This window comes from Petromyzon marinus, chromosome 80 (assembly GCF_048934315.1).
Source record: "Petromyzon marinus isolate PM22_M1 ecotype Great Lakes invasive population chromosome 80, UKy_Petmar_22M1.pri1.0, whole genome shotgun sequence".
Taxonomy (NCBI): Eukaryota; Metazoa; Chordata; class Hyperoartia; order Petromyzontiformes; family Petromyzontidae; genus Petromyzon; species Petromyzon marinus.
Genome location: NC_133746.1, coordinates 6,925,647 through 6,942,092, shown reverse-complemented (window position 1 = coordinate 6,942,092; position 16,446 = coordinate 6,925,647). Strand labels below are relative to the sequence as shown.

Here is a 16,446-nt window from a genome sequence, read left to right as displayed (position 1 = left end):
AATATCGGATAGAAGAGCGTTCTAGACGGGCGCAGAAGTGCATCTAAAAGCGCGCGATGCAGTGACCATGTTTTTTCGATGACCAGCCAAAAGCCGCTGCTGCTGCAAAGATAACCGGAGTGTGACTGACTCAGATATAACTTTAAGGAATATTGGACGTAGTTGTGTGATATCTGTTTCCCGCAGACCGTTGTCTAACACGGGGTGATGAACCACTCTACGAGAGATCCGAACAGATAATTTGTCTCATGACGAAACATCGATAGGACTATTGAAATAACACTGCTGGGAAAGACAAAACATCACCAAAACTTAATGAATCACGTCATTTAGGAAAGCAGAGTTGGCTTTTTACAATGAAGCTGCGTAAGTTAATAAACACTGATCAGGGTCTCGAAGGATTGGCAAATAACCCCACAACCCGTGCGTTGTGGACAGCTCTTCATCCAGCAGTGAATTGACCAAGGGTTTTTCATGTACACCTGTGACCAAAGTTGATATCGCAGTGAATGTGCTGTGTGTGTTTGCGCTCAGAACGTACAGCTGCTCCCGGCGTATGTAGAGTAAGACCCCTCCAACAATGATCACAAACGCTCCCAGTAGACCTCCCACCACAGGTCCAACGATGCTTCCCGAGCCTGATAAGGAAGAGAAAGGGGAGACGGACGGCATCAGTGCTGTGTCGATACCGAAAAGACTCGAGATATTTCTAAACATTTTTTTTTGGGTTAGCTTGCGTGATTATTAATGTCGTTAAACCCGCCAACACCTGACACAACCAATTAGCAAGCTTTGTCACGTAAACAAAACGTGCCAATTAGTTACTAGTTCAGCACTAAGCTGTTGCGTGTTGAAGAAAAAACCTACAACATTTACAATTCGAGTACAACGTTTCATGACGGCCAGATTCGTCGAACCTTACTAATTGGCTGTGTTGGGTGGTGGCGGGTTTAACGACATTCATATTTACGCGATCTAACTAGAAAAAAAACCCCTTTGTGAACAATATTGGTCGCGAAAGTACTATTATTATTCCTGACCCCTCCCCCCAGCGTGCGGTGCCACCACCTAGGGTAACCCACTCGTCGGCATAAACCCGAACCCTGCTCCTGACTCATCCACCTACTTACCTGGTCCTGACTCACCCACCGACTCTATCTGGTCCTCACTCGTCCACCTACTCTACCTGGTCATGACACACCCACCCACTCTACCTGGTCGTGACTTGCCCACCTACTCTACCTGGTCCAGACTCACCCACCTACTCTACCTAGGCATGACTCACCCACCTTCCTACCTGGTCCTGACTCACCCACCTACTCATCTGGTCCTGACTCACCCACCTACTCGACCTGGTCCTGACTCACCCACCTACTCTACCTGGTCCTGACTCACTCACCTGCTCTACCTGGTTCTGACTCACCCACCTACTTTACCTGGTCCTGACTCACCCACCTACATACCTGGTCCGGATTCACCCACCTATTCTACCTGGTCCTGACTCACTCACCTACTTACCTGGTCCTGACTCACCCACCTACCTACCTGGTGCTGACTCATCCACCTACCCTCTTCTATCCCCCACCAGCTCCTTCACTGGAACAAATTTACCCCTCAACATTAAGCAGTCATCTTTGGTCATTCACTTCCACTTAATTCTCTACCTCTGTCAGTACCCACTTGCATGTGGCCTCACGTAACCATTTTCCTAGCCCACGCAGTAAGTGACGCTCTGCTCTCTCAGACACTGGCCCTGCTGCTTACCCCTCATTGTCCGGCATCCCTGCCCACTGCTCAGTTTTCTCAATTTTTTTCAAAAATGCTTCGGAACCCTGGAAACAGCCTTTCTGGAACCGGGACCGTGTCGGCCCAATAAATAAATAACAGTTTCTATGAAATAATTTCATATAACACTGCACATTGTAAATGGTCAATATTTTACACGCACTTTTATTATGAACCTGGTTACCAGAATTGAATTCCCGATTACAGTTCATGTCAGGGGTGACTGATATCTGAACCGATCCTGCCCTCTATCCCCGTTCACCAACGCGCATTGACCAGTGTGGTGAAACGTGGCCATGCAACTCCCACGTGTGGTGAAACGTGGCCGCGCAATTCCCACTTGCAGTGAAACGTGGCCGTGCAATTCCCACGTGCGGTGAAACGTGGCCACGCAACTCCCACGTGCGGTGAAACGTGGTCAAGACAGCGTTGGCAAGCCTTTAGCCACGAGCATATGAAGCTTCATCCAATGGCATTTGGTTTGCTGGAGACTGTACAATTGTGACTGCTTTGTAGTGAAAATATAAGATGGTCTAAACTGAGTTTTCCTAGCACCATTGATTTCACGTCTAGATTTCATACAAAGCACTTGCCACAAATTAACAATGATATCTTACTGATCTCATCATGAAGCATAAACCATCATGCAAACTCCGGTCATTCTCACAATAGCAGCGGCATTTGGCTAGCCATCGAACAATGATGACCAGCGCATCATGCGGCACTTTCAGATGCGCTTGTGTGGCCGTCTGGAACGATTTTTCTTCTGATATTAGAAAGTCACTGAACCTATGCACTTTAAAATCATCAATATTCAAAACTAATTTCTTTGGAACAAATTTTTCTGTTTAGTTTGTTGTCCTTTCCCCGCACCTCCAATTAGCACAATTGGCTATGTAGGGTGGAAAATAAGTTCAACATACATACACATGTGACAAGATGATTGGATATGCTCTTATGCTAAATGGAAGTAATTGGGAATACTTACTCCCGATGACACCCACTAATGTCATGAGTGGTAGAGAGAAGCGTGTGTCCGTGTAGATGGCTACCCTTCCAGCGCGGACGGAGCGTGCGTTTGGGAGGTACGTGTAGACGCGGAAACTGATCCTGAATGGTGACAATGGGCAAGGTGGAAGAACAACACGAGACTGGGGGCAGGAGTTTAGGCAACTGATGAGTGTGGAAATATGCATCCATCGGCGTTGTATGCAAGAGGTGATATAAGGGTTCATACCTAGCGCATATGCCTGTTATATCTCTTGTCATTGCAACTTTACAACATAGTACTTGTGCCACGCTAGGTGCATTTTTTAGCATTAGCGCAGCGCGCAGACAGAGGAAAACTGCACGGGTTTCACCTCCAGTTTACAAATGTGTTCTACATAGGCCTATAAAGGCCTCTGCTCTTGCAACCACGTGATGTCACCCTCCTTACGGGATCATCGTGTAAACATTTCAGCAGGGTTTAATTCGTTGAAATAAGCTCACAAAAAAACTCACGCGGGCGGGGGACTGTACCTGTAGGCAGTGTTTTGCTTCAAGGGGCCATCGGAGAAGCTGCCGCTCGTTCTGCCGGTACCAATTTGTACACTGACGACGGATTTGGGGTTGGAGCACTCGGAGGGGTAGACACGATCGTCCACCTGGTACACGTTCGTGATGCCGCTCGCATATTCTGAGTACTTGCTCAGAGGCCACCTCTTCTCTGGACTCTCGCTGCTGGTTCCTGTGTGAATCCATTCATTGGTGGATTCCTTTTTTACATTCATTCATTAAAAGTGCACGTAAAGTTTCCAAAATGAATCCTCAATGGTACACTCCGCAAACGCGGAATTAAATTGCACGTGAATATTTGCACTTCATATAAAAAATGTGTATATACTTCGGTTTCGATAACTGTAACAATTTCAACTCGAAGATGGAGAATGACTCATAGAGGTGCAAGATGGAAATGCAGCAGCAGCCAGGAAGTGAGCTGGCTTTAAATTCAGACCCAGACTCCCCCCTTATACCACCGCAGGTTAGCTCTACAGTCCTCTGTATATGAAGGTGTCATCGGTCAATTAATGAGTGTTTACATCCAGGAGGAAACCAGAGTACCCAGAGAAAATGCACGTAGGGCAAGATCGATCCGTACAGATGCCTTCTCCTGGCCAGCGAGGGTACGGGACAACGGAGTTAATGGGTAGCGCGTTTCACTACATGGAGTGATTTAGCAACCCTCGCCTCCACTGTTGGGGATTACAGACATGCATAGCTACCAAGGCCTGAATTTAAAAAAAATGGTATTTGTGGAAGATGCAGTTATTGATGCCGCTACTTCTCGCATACTTAGCAAGCACTCTAATGTCGCATCTCATTCCCTAAGAAAGTTAACTATCATTTTTGTTGTGCATGAATTAATTAATCGAGCCGTATTCATGGCACGTCCATTGCGTTACCTTCGGACTGCTTGACGATGATCGTGTAATACTTGAGGTCGCCGTTTGTGTTCTGGAACCAGCTGCAGCTGAAGGAGATGGTTAGGCTGCTCGGTGTCACCTGGTTCTGCACCGTAGTAATGTTCACCATCTCCAGAACGGGTGGAGGAGCTACCCACATGAACACGGCAGTTTTGGAAATAAGCACAAGTGCACAGACTGTTGTAATTTAGAGCCATTTGTTAATCCACTACTGGATGAAGGCATGGACATTACTTGACCATACTTTTCCATGGTGGTCAGTGTGGGATAGCGAAGCAGGGGCTGGAGGAACTAGCAACAGTTCAGATACTGATATTTACCATAGCCAGAAAAAGCATGGGGGGAGGGGGGGGGGGTCGCTTTATTCATAGCGCAGCACCCTCGATATGGTTTCCACTGCTCCAACCTAACAAGTGAGGCTTAAACAAAAATCCATCGTAGCCGTTTTTGAACAGCCAGTCGTCAGGACAAGTGCTCTTAATGAGCAGCCATTTAAAGGATAGCACCGCTCACAAGGGAGTTGATACGGCCACTCCCAGAACCAGCCACTTTTTTCCCTCTCCAGTGCTGTACATAAGGTGAACTTTTTTTGCACCGTACGTAGACAATCATGCTAAATCGGAGGTGCAGGAAAAAAACACATTCTGATGTTTAAACACTTAACCAGGTGGTCATTTGAGGTACAGTTGAGTAAGGCGAGGCCCAGTATTGAACTTAAGTTGTTGGGTGTGTACGATGACAACTTTGAACTCTTTATAAAAATACCTCGCACAAAACGATTGTTACTGGAATGTCAGAAAGTTAGGAAACGATTAAGAAATTAAAATGACTGATACACGTTAGTGTGGGTGGATGGGTGCTTGGACATGGACCCCCTGCTACCAGACCAGACCACCCAATTGTCTCCAAAATGCATTACAGACATTTATGATTGATTTGCTCACACATTTGGTACAAAACTCAACAATCACAACCACTCATGTGCCAATAAAAATGGATGAACTCACCGCTTATGTCGGTCTGTGCTTTTCCTTGTAGAGTTTGACTGGGCAGATCTCCTGAGTAGGTGGTGATATTGACTAAGTATTCAGTATTCGGCTTCAGACGTCCAAGCATAGCAAATGTTAAATTTGTTCTTCCATTTCCTCGAGGCTCCATAATTGTTTCATTCAAAGAATACATGGTTATGACTGTAAAACTGTTGTTGAAGATGCCTACGGACTGCAATAGATTACTGCTATTGATCACTCGCAGGTACAGCATGCTCCATACACCATCAGGGAGAGACCAACTGCAGGATATATTCTCCGAGGAATACGTGAAGCAAGAAAAGTCTCTGACAGATGCTGGATCTGGGGGAAAAAGTTGGTGAATTGGGTAGTTGGGGGGGAGGAGATGCAGGATTGGTGAAGATGTAACTCATTGCTGATATTACCAATGACCATTAATCAAACCCATTTAATTCAAAACACAGGGCACAAAAAACTAACACATTGCAGGGGCTCGGTTTTGAGCATGTGCGTGCATGTGAGACACGGTGCCTAAAATTGTCGACTCCATTGGCAATGCAGGCGTGCCAACATTGGGCCCGATTCTCCTCGGTGCGCGTGCTTACCAGTCCACCTCTTCTCTGGGTATTCTGGGTTTTCCCTCCAGATTTAAAAGTCACGCGTTTAGAGTATTTGGCTGCTATAAACTTCACATGATGATAAGCCACTTCGTTTGTACTATCATTTATGATCGCCAGGCCGCTTCTGAAAAGAGCTACATAGCTCAGTGGGCTTTACCTTGTCGTGTGGCCCCTACACTGTGGAGTTCACATCCCCTGGACGTTCACTATGCTGGCTCCATAGCTGTATTCAATTCGTGCCTTAAGATGCACTTATTTTTAAAGGCAATTTTCTATTTCTTGAATCTTTTAGTTTGAGGTTGGATTTTATTGGGTTGATCCTGCACGCGTGCGTTTTGTGCAGCACCTTCTGACCTCCAGGTGCAAGTCGCTTTATCAGTGTAAATTATTTTTTTAACTATTATGATCAGGATCAAGGATTATGTCTGCCTACTTTACATCAGCCCAAATCACATCTTTCCACGATTTTTGGCCTACTTATACCAAAAGAGAATGCTGGCCTGTCCACATGACCAATGTGAAAGTGTATGTCTGTTTTAAATGCAGGGACAATGGGAGCATTACATGGTGGTGAAACGTTTTCAATGCCAAATTAAGTAATACAATGTGTGTTATACACAATGCACTTGTGATATATAGTAGCATACACACATTACTGTCTAAATTAACATAGTCCGATCAACAGATTGTATAGGTACTTACAAGTTCTGTCCATGACCACATCTGACCAAGTTGAAAAGGACCCATTGGTAGCCTCCACAGACACGGAGTAGTTCATTCCAGGAACCAGGCCAGTAAATGTTGCCGTGGTTGAGTAAATCGAGATAGTTGTAACCAAGTTTCCACTCTCAGTCTCTCTCAAGTAGGCCCAGTAGAAGAACGAGTCTGGGAGATAAGTTGTTCCTGAGACTGTCATGGTCGTGGAAGTCTTGCTAATGATGGTTAAAACGATGTAACTTGACACTGAAATAGCCACATGCAAGCAAGACATTTTAATGGCATGTTTTCGTTATTTTACAATGATTAAAGCGAATAAGGAGAAAGACCAATTGCAAACAATGGCGGCATCATGTGGTTGTGAAACGTTTAGAATACTAAATAAAGTAATAACGTGTTATACACAATGCACTTGTGATATATAGCAGCATACAGAGATTACTGTCAATATGAATATAGTCTGAACAGTTGACCACAATGGAACTTACAAGTTCTGTCCATTACCACATCTGACAAATATGAGACAGACCCATTAGAAGCCTGCACAGACACAGAGTAGTTCCTTCCAGGATCCAGGCCAGTAAATGTTGTCACGTTTGAGTAAATCTGGAATGTTGTAACCAATTTTCCACTCTCAGTCTCTCTCAAGTAGGCCCAGTAGTAGAATGAGTCTGGGAGATAAGTCGTTCCTGAGACTGTCATGGTCGTGGTAGTCTTGTTAGTGATGGTTAAAACGATGTAGCTTGACACTGAAATGGCCACATGCAAGAAAGACATTTTAATGCATGTTTTAGATATTTTACAATTATGAAAGCGAATAATGAGAGACCAATTGCAAACATAACGCAACATTTTGGAAGTGGTGACGACACTAACCTATTTTGATAATCTAATAATTTTGTTAATAAATGTATTAATAAATCTAATTTGATGTTATCTTCCCATATCAGATTTGACCAATGGCGAAATTAAATGTAAATATTTTGTTACAAATTAGTTTTTTTCAAAAATATTCCTACAATTGATCTATTCTGTTCCAAATAACTTTCATGAACAATTAATATACTTTCCATCAGGGTCTAATACTGTATGTTTGTTTCTTCAAGTTCGTTTTTATCACCTTTTTAACATAATATTTACGTAGTCATTATTCACTGACTGAGCCATTCTTTTCCATACAAATATATCTCCTACGTTGTTAGTAAATAGGTATTCTTGGTTCTTTTGGTAAAGTCACGTAGAAGGGAAACAATAAAATAAAAATATGAAACAATAAAATTATCACGACGTTTCGACTGCAACACAAGAAATCAAACACAGAGAAAATTTCAACCGAGAAGATGGATTCTGGCTTAGCAATCATTGGAAGGATTTGATAAACCATTTTGGGTCTTAATTGATTGATCACGCTTAAGATGGCTTTCAGCCTGCATCCATTATTTTTCGTCTCCCCCCTCCAATTTTCCGAACATAGATGGACTCGTCCGTCTGAACAAACTGTCAAATCGCTATCCGTGGTTCTAACGTTAAAAAAACCGCCACTTTTTTCAAAATTTCTTGTTGTGGTTTTCACAGCTGATGATGATTGCTTGTGTTGCAGTCAAAACGTCGTGAGAATTTTATTGTTTCATATTTTTATTTTATTTTATTGTTTCCCTTCTACGTGACTTTACCGAAAAAACCAAGAATATGAATCCCTGCAGTCACAAAAGCTTTAAATCAAAAAGTAAATAGGTAGATTTAAAAAAGTGCATTATTAGACACAATTCATGCCCAAACAAAAATTAATGCATGATAGAAATAATTATGTCCCTGAACATGACGGGTTTATAATGTAATTAATAATGCATATATAGTATTGGTACTTTCGGTAAAGTCACGTAGATAGAATTACATTTTTATTTTACTTTTTTTTTCAACGTTACTTTACCGATAGAAACAAGAATATGAATTCCTGCAGTCACGAAAGTTAAAGTCTAAATTTAATGAATATATAATCAGGCAATAACTCACAGGTCCTTTTGGTAATGATAGCGGATGGTTGGTAGTAGATTCCACTATAAGCCGTTACAGAAGCATCATAACTTCGACCAGGAACCAGATTAGTAAATTCTTTTGTTTTAAGTGTGGACAAATTGAAGCGCTTCACTGCTGTTGGGTTGTAAGTTTCATTTAAATAGACCACGTAGTAGTCAACGTCTGAAGTCGGAGCCACCCATGAGACCATCATGGCTGTAGGGCTGGTGACGGTGACATTGACTTGTGGAGGAACTGCAATGTAAAATAAACGATTGACACAGACGAATGAATACTTGTGGCATTGACTTAAGCCACTAAAGTGGCATATAACACGATCAATATTTATTTTAATATGCACATTTTCAAGTCAAATTATTGATTTGAAACGTATGTAACTTAAAAATGGAAATGTTAAAGCAGCAATTTAAGCAAACAATTGCCATGCATTACGCATTCCCTCCCCCACCCCCAAAGCTCGAATTTGGAGCTACGTCATGTATCTTGTTAGGGACATACTTTACACTTACACTATTGCGTTTCACAGTTATGCGCTCAATCAAAAAAATATTGGAAAAATCTTCAACACGCACGTGGGTAACGCTTCGTCCTGCACCGATCAGTCCACAACCCTCCATGCTTAGAAGCAGCAACAGACCACGAAAGCATTCAAGAATCCTTGAAATTACTCGTCATTAAGTAATCTGTTTTGTAATCAGTAGTATATTTATCTTAATTATTACCATATTTGCGATAAAAACCTATTCGTATTTTTTGTCATGTTAATCACATTATTAGATTCATATATATTTTGTCAATCCAGGGCTGAAATAATGGAGTTTAATTACTGTATATTTCATTTTTGGTCAGTAAAGCCCTATAACATGTAATTCGATGCGAAAATAGGCTTCATACAGTGCGATTTCACTTATGCGCAGTTTTTCAGGAACGCATGTGGCGTGCTAGAGGGACTCCTTTACTCTGAAATGAATGGCTGGCATGAATTCTAGTTTAAAAGTTAGTCAATGGTGGGAGCATTTGCCTAGACTTCATCGACGTGGCAAGTGTAATTTATGGAGGGGGGATGGGATGGTTGGTGGGGGTCGCAGGATTGATTAAGACGTAACTCACTACTGATGTTAGCTATGGCTATTAATTAAACCCATGGCATTTATAACACAGGGCCCAGAAATTTTAGCCACTGCACAGGCCAATTTATTAGCATGTGCGCACATGTGCGAGATTATTGGCCAACATTGGCCCTGATTCCCCCTCGGCGATCCCCCAGATCATGATTCGCTACGATGTTTTTTGTGCAATGGGACATCACAAATTTTACCCAGCAAAATGGGATGCAAATTGGCACATGGATTGTGCGCAGTCGCTTATCGGAAATTTACAAATATCAGCGGAATTCCACAAAAACAGTAAGCACTCTTCATGAATCTGGTGATTTTAATTTGCAGTTAGAGTGCATACTGTTCATACCCAAGCACCCACAGCTTGAACTATAGTCGATGTAAATATTATGTAATGCAGAATATTGTTTACCATGGGCTCAGACTGCTAAATATTATGGTATTGGAAAGTATACAGTTAATATTGATGACCAGGTTCCAAGTTCCTGCTGCTAACACGGAGGCTGTGTAGAAGTCTACGTCAGAACCGATGGCCACCCATGAGACTGTCATGGATGTCCTTGTCTTGTCAGTAAAGTTGGCTTTCGGTGGAATTGTGAATGAGATTGGCTGATTTGACAAATTTCCTCGGTTTAATTATGAACAATTTCTGTGAAATTACATTGTTTTAAAAAATGTTGTTACAATTGACGTTACAGATGACCTTCAGGAACGGTTAATATATATGAAATAAAGGCTAATAGGCTTGTGATTCTTCAACTCATTATATAACCGTTTTGATTCAACATTGACAGAGGAATCATTCCATGATTGAGGTATTCATTTACGTACAAATATTTAGTAAATAAATCCTAGATAATATTTTTTCGGATTATTCGTGGTAATTATCAAAACTAACATAGTTTAAATTCCAATATCCTTTAGCATGACTATGCATGTGTTCTACAATGCAAATTTATGTTGAACTTATTTTGCTCTATACGTAGCCAACAGTGATATCAGTTGACGACGACAATGAATGTTAAATCAGGCAAATACTCACAGGTCCTTTCAGTAACGATGGCTGACGGTCGGGAGTTGATGCCACTGTACGCTGTTACAGATATCTGGTAACTTCTACCAGGAACAAAACCAAGAAAGCGCTGCGTTGTAACACTGGAGGAAACATTGTAGGGATATGCTACTGATGCGCTGTTAGTTTCAATTAAGTAGACTATGTAGTAGTCAACATCTGAAATAGGAACCACCCATGAGACTGTCATGGCTGTAGGGCTGTTGACGATGACGGTGACATTGACTTCTGGAGGAACTGCAATGTCAAATAAACAAGACACAGACGAATTTCAAGGGATACTTACATGATTAACTTAAGTCACTAAAGTAGCATACAACACATTAGATACAACGATCACCATATACTATTTTATTATATTCTTATATATAAAAGTTTCTGCGCGCATGCTTGCGAGGGATTTGGCTCTCGAACGGTGAGGTTTACGTAGAAAATGTTTTGCCAGCCAGCACGCCTTAAGCCCCGCGATGGGAATAGGCTATTCCTTTTTCACGTCCGTCACCTTTAAATTAGTTAAATTAGCGACATCGACCGTACCAACTCACGCCAATTGAGTGGGGGGGGGGGCGAACCCTGCCAAGTGATGCGCGTTCGGTCGAGCTCACGGGAGACATTTTCTTTTACGCGTTTAACATGCAATAAATATACACAGAACCTTGCAAATATTTCTTCACAGTGTGATGTCCTCTTCGCCCCCCCCCCCCCAACACGATGCGTGCAGTTACTGCTATAAAGTCCGTAGATATTCATATTATTGCAGCGCTCAGATAGCATTATTGTAGTATTATTGTTTACTATTATTAAACAAATACATTGTCAGATTACAATAATGTTTGTGTGCACAAAACAATTGTTTTTATTATTAGCTTGCTAAATATTCCGTTTTTTCGCTGTGCTTTTATGACACTACTGCCAGTCTGTGATGTGGCCTGCTGCCTGCTGATTAATTAACGTCAGTGCACTGGCACTCTATTATCTACACTGATAATTTTCCTTTTGAACATTATGAGTGTATGCCAGTCTTTAATCTGTTGCCTGCTTCTTTACCTCAGTATACTGCCAGCCTTTCATGTCGACTGGTATTCTGCTTTTTCAGCTGCTGCACAGATTGCCAGCTTTTCATGTAGACTGTAGCAATGCTTGTGTCATTGAGTCGGCGTACTGTCAGTCTATAATCTAGACTGTAGCCTGTTTCTCAATTTACTTGTGCGTACTGCTACTCTTTAATTTACACTTATTTCTGCTTACTTCTTCAATGCATTTCTATTGTTTTGATTGGTCATGTCACGCTATTTACTCATACGTAGTCAAGCGATACTGATAGCTGTGCCATCATCGGGGATTGATGTGCAGGTCGATGTGTGTGTGTGTTTGAGTCCATATGTGTGTGCGTGTAGGTCCATGAATGTGTTTAAGTCCATGTGTGTGTCTGTCTTTTTCGAACGGACAACGCATGATGTTTGTGCACGTCGAAGTGTTTGTGTGTCAGTCCAAGTGTGCGCGTGTCAGTCCATTTGTGTGCGTATCAGTGGCTGTGTGTGTGTTAGTCCATGTGTGTGTTAGTCGATGTATGTGCATGGATCCATCTGAGTGTGTAAGTCAATGTGTGTTTGTGTGTCAAAGTGTCAGTCGATGTGTGTGTACGTCGATGTGTATGTGTGTGTCAGTCCATATGTGTGTGTTAGTCCACATGTGTGTGTAAGTCCATACATGTGTGTGTGTCACTCGATGTCTGTGTGTCACAGTCCATATGTGTATGTGTGTGTAGAGCAATGTGTGTGTCAGTCTATGTATGTGTAAGTCCATGTGAATGTGTGTTTTCGTCGATATGTGTGTGTGTAACACACATGTGTGTTTACATCAATGTGTGTGAGTCCACGTATGTCTGTGCGTGAGTCGATGTGTGTGTGTGTGAGTCGCTGTATGTGTGTACGTCGATATATGTGTGTAACTCCATGTGTGTGTATCTAAAGTGGATGTCTATGCGTGTGTGTGTGAATCCATGTGTGCGTGTGTGAATCCATATGTGTGTGTAAGTCCATGTGTTTGTGTGTGTTAGTCGATATGTGTGTGTGTGTGAGTCCAAGGGTGTGTGTGTTAGTCGCTTTGTGTGCGTGGCTCCATGTGAGTCAGTGCAAGTCCATTTCTTTGCGTGTCTGTAGGTCCATGTGTGCGTGTGAGTGAATGTATGTGCTTTATTGACCTGGTCAAGGCCTATGATGCCATCAGTAGGCCTGGCCTCTAGGTTGTTCTTCAGGCTTTCCGAGTCCCTTACCCTTGCTCACGATCCTTAAGGACCTTCATGATGGTGAGCGGCCCAAGCGTCAAACTACGTGGCCGTCAGTCAGACCCATTCCCTCTACACCTTGGGGTGTGACAGGGCTGTCCTCTGGCTCCCACATTATTTAACATATCATTTGACCACGTAGTTCGTGAAGCCTTTAATGGCTGTACTGGAGGAATTACCATATGGTACAGATACAATGAGAGGCTGATCGATGCCCGGGTGCAGTCAAGGGATGGCTCCCTACTGCTCAACCATGTTATGTATGCCGATGATCTGGTGATTGATGCTCAATTAGAGGAGGAGTTGGAGGCACTGCTGCTGAACCTGGAGCTTGACACTAAGAGGTGGGGCCTTACCATTAGCCCCAACAAAACTAAGCACCTGCCTGGGTACTTTGTACATTCGGACAATCCACCCCCACTACTATCAATTGGTGATGTGGCAGTTGTGGAGAGAGTGGAGAGTTTCCCATACCTGGCCAGTCTGCTCATGACTGGCTCCGAATTAACAGCAGAGGTCTCACTCAAAATCAGTCGAGCGCCATTATCTCTTCATCGGCTGCGTTATGCTGTGTGGAAGCTACCTCGTCTCTCGCTCCGCATGAAGCTCCAGGATTTCTCGGCCACGGTAACTCCCTCCCTTCTCTACACTTGCGAAACGTGCACCCCCCCTAATGGAACATCTTCGCTGGTTAGAAACATTTAGGCTGGCCTGCGACCAATCCATCCTGGGTTTAACCGTATGTGTGTGTGTGTGCGTCTAAGTCGATGTGTTTCTATGTGTGTGGGTCGATGTCTGCGTGTAATTCCATGTGTGTGCCTGCCTTTTTCGCCCAGGCAACGCCGGGTACTTATCGCTAGTTTTATATATATATGCCCTCTACTTTGTCCAACTATGTATTGATTAGGCAAGTTTGTAATTTGAATAAGGATATTTGAAAGTGACAATTTGGGCAAACAAAATTGTCATACAATGAAATGAAAGGCTGGCATAGACTATAGTTGAAAATAGAATACGACGTTTCAATTACAAGACAAGCAACCGTCATCAGGTAGAACTAAATTTGAGAGAGACAAAACACAGACACGGAGTCACACAGGCACACAAGCAGAGAGAGACAACACCGACACACAGACGGTTGCTTGTGTTGCAATCGAAACATCGTATTATATTATTTAATTGATTTTCTTTCTATGTGACTTCACACTTACCTTCAAATTTACCAATCTTTGGAGATCGTAATCAACCAGGCTATGCGTTAACTGTGTGTTAGCCGACTCTCTGTGTTGCATTGCATTATATTTCCAAAAAAATTATAAGTTTAAAACGATTTCTCTCTCTAAAATTTACCAGGCTCTCATAGGGCCATTCGATCTGCTTTACTTCGGTCACTTTGGGGTGGCTTCATTGACATGCTAATTTCTCTGCTCCGGCAGCTGCCCCAGCAGACCCACCTCTCTCTCTGCACCCCCCCCCCCCCCCCCGTCTCTATTTAAGGCCTCGACACAGAGGCGTTGGGTCTTTGTGTGTCTATGTTGTTTGTCTCTCTGTGTGTCGGTGTTAACTCCGTGTCTGTGTTTTGTCTCTCTCAAATTTAGTTCTACCTGATGACGGTTGCTTGTCTTGCAATCAAAACGGCGTATTATATTATTTAATTAATTTTTTTTCTACACGTGACTTTACCCAAAGAACCAAAGAGTAATTCCTACAGTCACCAAAGCTTCAAATCTAGTTTATAGTTGAAAAGTCGAGAGCATTTGCCAAAACTTCCTCAACGTTGAAGGTGTGATTTAAGGAGGGGAGGGGGGTGGGGGACGAGGTTTGGTGGAGTTTGCAGGATATGTTCAGATGTAACTCACGACATGTTAGCAATGGCCATTAATTGAACCAAATGTATTTATAACACAGGGCACGAAAAATGTAGCCACTGCACGGGCACAGTTATAAGCATGTGGGCATGTGTGAGATTGTTTGCAATATTGGCCCTGATTCCCCCTCGGCGATCCCCCAGATCATGATTTGCTGCGATTTTTTTTGTGCAATGGGACTTCCCAAATTTCACCCAGCAAAATGGGATACAAATTGCAACATGCGTAGTGTTGTAGATTTTGAGGTGGACGACTTGTCTTTTCTTTCCGGGCCACTTTATTCACCATGTCAACGCTACAGCACTTATTTCAGCATGCCATAATTCCGCCATGTGCCGCTCGTTCGCTCTCTCACTCGCCGCCTCCTGGTCTCACTCTCTGCGATCCTTTCTTAGTCCCTTCTGCTGCCGTGTTATCGCTGTCTCAGCGGGTCGTTATCATGGCAGACGCGGCGTTAAAGCGTGCCGACGTATGGACTGCGCTCACGCCCTTAGCGTCTCTACCCCTAGCCTATACGAGTCCACACAGGACTACTCCCACACAGGGATATTCTAGCTAGCCTAAGCTGGTCCGACTTCAACTTGTTATGTCTTCTGTCTAAAGCCCCTCTCCCAACCGAGGTCGTTCGCTCGTCTTATATAGGCCTAACGACCCTTCCAGAACATCCTGTCTGGAAGATTCTTCTATGTGATTAACAGGTATCGGTCCCTTCAGTTCCAGTCTATGTCCTACTTTAGCCACATCAACGGTTTTCCAGCACCTGTCCACTTTCAACGTTCCGCCAGCCGCGTCGCGCTGCCGTTCCCGTTGCGACGCTCGCCAACTACCCCTGGCAGCCGAGCGCGGACACGCAGCCGTTACAACCACGCGCGCGTTGCGCCACTACACATGGTTTGAGCGCAGTCGCTTATCGGAAATTTACAGATATTAGCGGAATTCCACAAAAACAGTAAACACTCTTCATGAATCTGGTGATTTTTAAGTTGCAGTTATAGTGCATAATGTTTATACTCAAAAACCATCAGCTTGAACTATGTTCGATGCAACTATTATGTAATGTAGAATATTGTTTACCATGGGCTCAGACTGATACATATTATGGTATTCGAAAGTATGCAGTTAATATCTATGACCAGGTTCCAAGTTGCTGTTTCTAACAAGGAGGCTGTGTAGAAGTCGATATCAGAACCAAGGGCCACCCATGAAACTGTCATGAATGTCCGTGTCTTGTCAGTCAAGTTGTCTTTCAGTGGAATTGTGAAATGAGATTGGCTGATTTGACAAATTTCCTCGGTTTAATTATGCAGAATTCCTGTGAAATTACATTGTTTTCAAAAATAACCTTAAAATGTATCTGTTACAGATGACCTTCAGGAATGGTTAATATATATTAAATAAGAGGCTAATAGGGTTGTGATTCTTTAACTCGTTTTATAACCGTTTTGATTCAACATTGACAGAGGCATC

At 43.0% G+C, this 16,446-nt stretch overlaps 1 protein-coding gene across 1 annotated transcript in view; it reads right to left on the bottom strand.

The window, feature by feature from the left end:
* The window catches only part of LOC116958626 (receptor-type tyrosine-protein phosphatase beta-like), a 75,793-nt gene that overhangs the window by 9,741 nt on the left and 49,606 nt on the right, over positions 1 to 16,446 (bottom strand). The window contains exons 13-21 of the mRNA XM_032981350.2: positions 10,795 to 11,061; positions 8,611 to 8,868; positions 7,086 to 7,346; positions 6,583 to 6,843; positions 5,258 to 5,602; positions 4,230 to 4,379; positions 3,307 to 3,514; positions 2,774 to 2,895; positions 542 to 638 (exon numbers count right to left, since the gene is read on the bottom strand). Coding sequence (XP_032837241.2) covers positions 542 to 638; positions 2,774 to 2,895; positions 3,307 to 3,514; positions 4,230 to 4,379; positions 5,258 to 5,602; positions 6,583 to 6,843; positions 7,086 to 7,346; positions 8,611 to 8,868; positions 10,795 to 11,061 — 1,969 coding nt within the window. The remainder of the gene's footprint in view (positions 1 to 541; positions 639 to 2,773; positions 2,896 to 3,306; positions 3,515 to 4,229; positions 4,380 to 5,257; positions 5,603 to 6,582; positions 6,844 to 7,085; positions 7,347 to 8,610; positions 8,869 to 10,794; positions 11,062 to 16,446) is intronic.